Source organism: Malania oleifera, chromosome 1 (assembly GCF_029873635.1).
Source record: "Malania oleifera isolate guangnan ecotype guangnan chromosome 1, ASM2987363v1, whole genome shotgun sequence".
Taxonomy (NCBI): Eukaryota; Viridiplantae; Streptophyta; class Magnoliopsida; order Santalales; family Ximeniaceae; genus Malania; species Malania oleifera.
Window position 1 is genome coordinate 139,477,601 of NC_080417.1, and position 3,384 is coordinate 139,480,984.

The window sequence follows — 3,384 nt, forward strand, 5'->3', positions numbered from 1 at the left end:
ATAGAAGAAAATGAAAAGAATACAATAATTTTACATGTGATTTCACTACGTAGCTACACACAGAGTTCCATAAAAAATCTTTACTACACAAGAAAATTATCCTTGACTGTCAATCATTGGCTACAAATTAATGTATTAAACTGTATAATATATAATATCCATATTATTGGTACTATTAGCATGACCCACTAGTTCAACCAAACGAGCGGATATACGAGGTTGGCATTAGTACAAATTACAAAACATTGTAACATCATGCCGGAACAAAAGTTTAGTTGTGATTCATGCATAGTGTTGTTTGAGTAAGAATAGAAGTTGCCTCCACTTACTCTGGAACAACAAGAGCCTCCCATTTATTTATAAATTTTGAGTGGATAAACCTTCCTAATATACATAAGGCACAATTCAACAAACAATAAAACAATGTAATAAAATGAAATTGCTAAGGCAAGTAAACGAAAATACAACTGCTACAAGGAAAAACTCAAACAGGGAATAACAAATTAATTAGTAATACCGTTCTTTAAAATCATGCAACAACTAATTTCTCATATGCATTAGCGCATGCATGCTGCCATCTTCTTATTACATTAACTCATTTAATACAAAAACAATAAGCCATGTTAGTTCCAATCTCAACTGGAGACGGAGATCGAATTATAATAATGTTAATTGGATGAAATTAAATTAAGGGGCATGACCATATATATATGTATATATATATGGAGTTACAGTTTAGTTTTAGTACACTGAGTGTAGAGAGAATCGCTCTTGTGGTAAATGAGGTGGCCCTGGGTCGCAAACTTGGGGAGATTAGCCAGCGTCCAGGACATTGCTCGGTGGCACAAGTACCCCATCTTCTGGAGATTGCGGCAGCACTTGGCGTCTAAGCCAATTGTGCGGTTGGCAAAGATGTTGAGCTGCATCCTACGGCCGCAGGGCGTGGTCAGTGTGTCAATGCACCCCCTTAGGTACACGTAGAATCCCCTTCTTGGCTGTGGCGGTAGCTTTTGCCTATACCAAGGGTCCGCTGATGTGGCAGGTGGTGAAGCCACCTCCATGTTGTTCAGTGCTACAGCTTCATGATCTAAAGAATTTGAATTGGCTGGTGATGACACTGGCACTCGATGATCAGCTCTAACCGAGGGCGTGGAGATTAGCGATAGGAAAGCCAAGATGGCCGCTGCCATCGTTACTGCTGAGAAGTTGATCGTCATGCGCTGCTGCTTTGCCATGGCTGTCTGAGAGTTTACTTAATTCCTGGATTTGCGGGGGAAAGGAAGAGGAAGAGGAAGATGATGATCTTTAGATGGGTGTCCTGGTGAATATGTATGTGCGTATTTATATGGAAAGAGCGTGATTAATTTAAAAAAGTATTATTTCTTAAAACGTTTGTGAGTTATTGCAATTAATTGATATCTCCTCTTGGTTGGCCAACTTTTGAACTGAATTTGCTTAAAATTAAACGGATGACTTTTGAGGTTGAAACATATATAATTGAATTATTGTATGTGTCTAATTAGTTGAAGATGCCTTTTAATTCTTTATTTTATTTTTCAAATATAAATAAATAATAAATCTGGGTTATTCTGGGCTTCTTTTATTGAACCCATAGTTGGGCCGCTCATGAAGCAATTTACTTGTTTCTTAAATTAATGGGCTGTACGTTAACTTCCTGGAAGTGGGTCTTGGGCCTATTAGGGCATATGTTTTGCATAATAGGATCTTGACTTAGTTTTTTCTCTTTATTGAACTTTTATATTTTGAATAATAAAAGAATTAATTAAGATAGTATTTGGAAATTTAGATTTTAATATTTCTATTTAAATTTATTTAAATTTGAAATAAACTCCATACCAAATCTATGGTTCATATTCAAGCAGATTTAAATTTCTATAGATTTGTAAGAAATTGAGTATAATTTTATATTAAAATGTATTCGAGTGATGTTGATGGATATTTTTATAACAATAAACATGCCCTACATAAAAATTTTATACCCAAAAATTAACCAGTTTAAAATTAATAAAAATTTGTTATAAAGTATTTCATAATGGCCTGGATATGCGTTTAGAGGGGGGGTGAACCGGTGAATAGACATTTCTCGCGGATATGCAAGTTTTTCTACAATCACACAAATTTCTTGGTGAGAATAAGAGTATTATATCGCAGTGTATAAATCAAGCAAATGGTAATGGCAAAGCAACACAAGAGAGAAAAGAGAAGAGAAACTTAACACAGCGATATTAATGTGGTTCGGCACCGCGCCTATGTCCACGCCTTGAGACCAACTCAAGGATTCCCCAAATCCACTATGTGATCCTCCTTTCGGCAGAGAAGCCTATACAAACAGCTGCTCACAAAGAGCTTTTACAATGGTGCTCACCTAAAGGCACCTTACAATGGCTCACAAAGAGCCTTACAATACAAGTAGTTGGAAGAGATGTAGATACAATATGAAATGCTCATCTTGACCTGAATATCCCAATGTAATTCTCACACTATTTCCTCTTTTTCAATGGAGTGTAAACAAAAGCAAGAGCAAGAGGGCAAGTGGTTGCACAATAAAACTCTAGAGTAAATGCACAATGAATGTTTTCAACAACTAATGAAATTCACACATTTGGAGTTTTATTGCATAAGACCTATTTTAAAGGCCAAAGGGGCGAGCTGGGCACTGGAGAGCCGTTGGGCATTGATTGATATGAGACAAGATGAAAACTAGTTGTTCTGGAGCATTAAATGCCACCTATAGCCCAATGTTTGTCAACGAGGTTGCGCCTTCGTCAACGAGCCCATAAGTACCTTCATCAATGAAGCCCTGTGTTTGTCGACGAGGCGGTAGTTTTAAATTTTGATAGGTCTCGATTTCTCTTCGTCGACGAGAACCCTGTATACGACGATGAAATGTGAGCAGATTTCGTCGCCGAATTCCCTGTATTTGTCGACGAGGGTGCTCTGAATTTTTTGGTATTCTCGGTATCTTCTCGTCGATGAGTACCCTGTGTACGTCGACAAGGTCTTGTGTTGTTCTCGTCAACGAAACTCCTGTGTTCGTCGAAGAGGCCCTTTTACTTTTCTTTTTTTTTTTACCAAGTTTGTGCCAAAGTAAAAGGGTCCTTAACTTTATTTTAGAAATGATCTTTAATCTATTTAAGATGTCTTAGGTTTAATAAAATATTTTTGAGGGTTTTAGACATCTTGTGCATTTTTACTTGACTTGTTATACATGTGGGATTTGTTCTTGTGTTCTAATGATATGTATGTGGTTTGCCCATTTCTTGCTTGTTCTTTTAAGTCACACCATACATAAAGGATTACAGAATCAATCTCTCTAACTCTCACACTCAACTTAGAACATGTGCTTGCTATGTAGGATCCATG

At 36.8% G+C, this 3,384-nt stretch overlaps 1 protein-coding gene across 1 annotated transcript; it reads right to left on the minus strand.

Annotated features, from left to right (window-relative positions):
* Positions 1 to 577: 577 nt before the first annotated feature.
* LOC131160390 (uncharacterized) lies at positions 578 to 2,577 on the minus strand. Its single transcript, XM_058116042.1, has 2 exons — positions 2,238 to 2,577; positions 578 to 1,260 (listed from the first exon to the last, which is right to left on the minus strand). Exon 2 carries the CDS (start codon positions 1,233 to 1,235, stop codon positions 729 to 731), a length of 507 nt encoding a protein of 168 aa, XP_057972025.1. The 5' UTR covers positions 1,236 to 1,260; positions 2,238 to 2,577; the 3' UTR covers positions 578 to 728.
* Between the last annotated feature and the right edge of the window lie 807 nt (positions 2,578 to 3,384).

Excerpts from the sequence above, each read along its gene's own strand:
- LOC131160390 (XM_058116042.1), bottom strand. The coding sequence starts at position 1,235 with ATGGCAAAGCAGCAGCGCATGACGATCAACTTCTCAGCAGTAACGATG.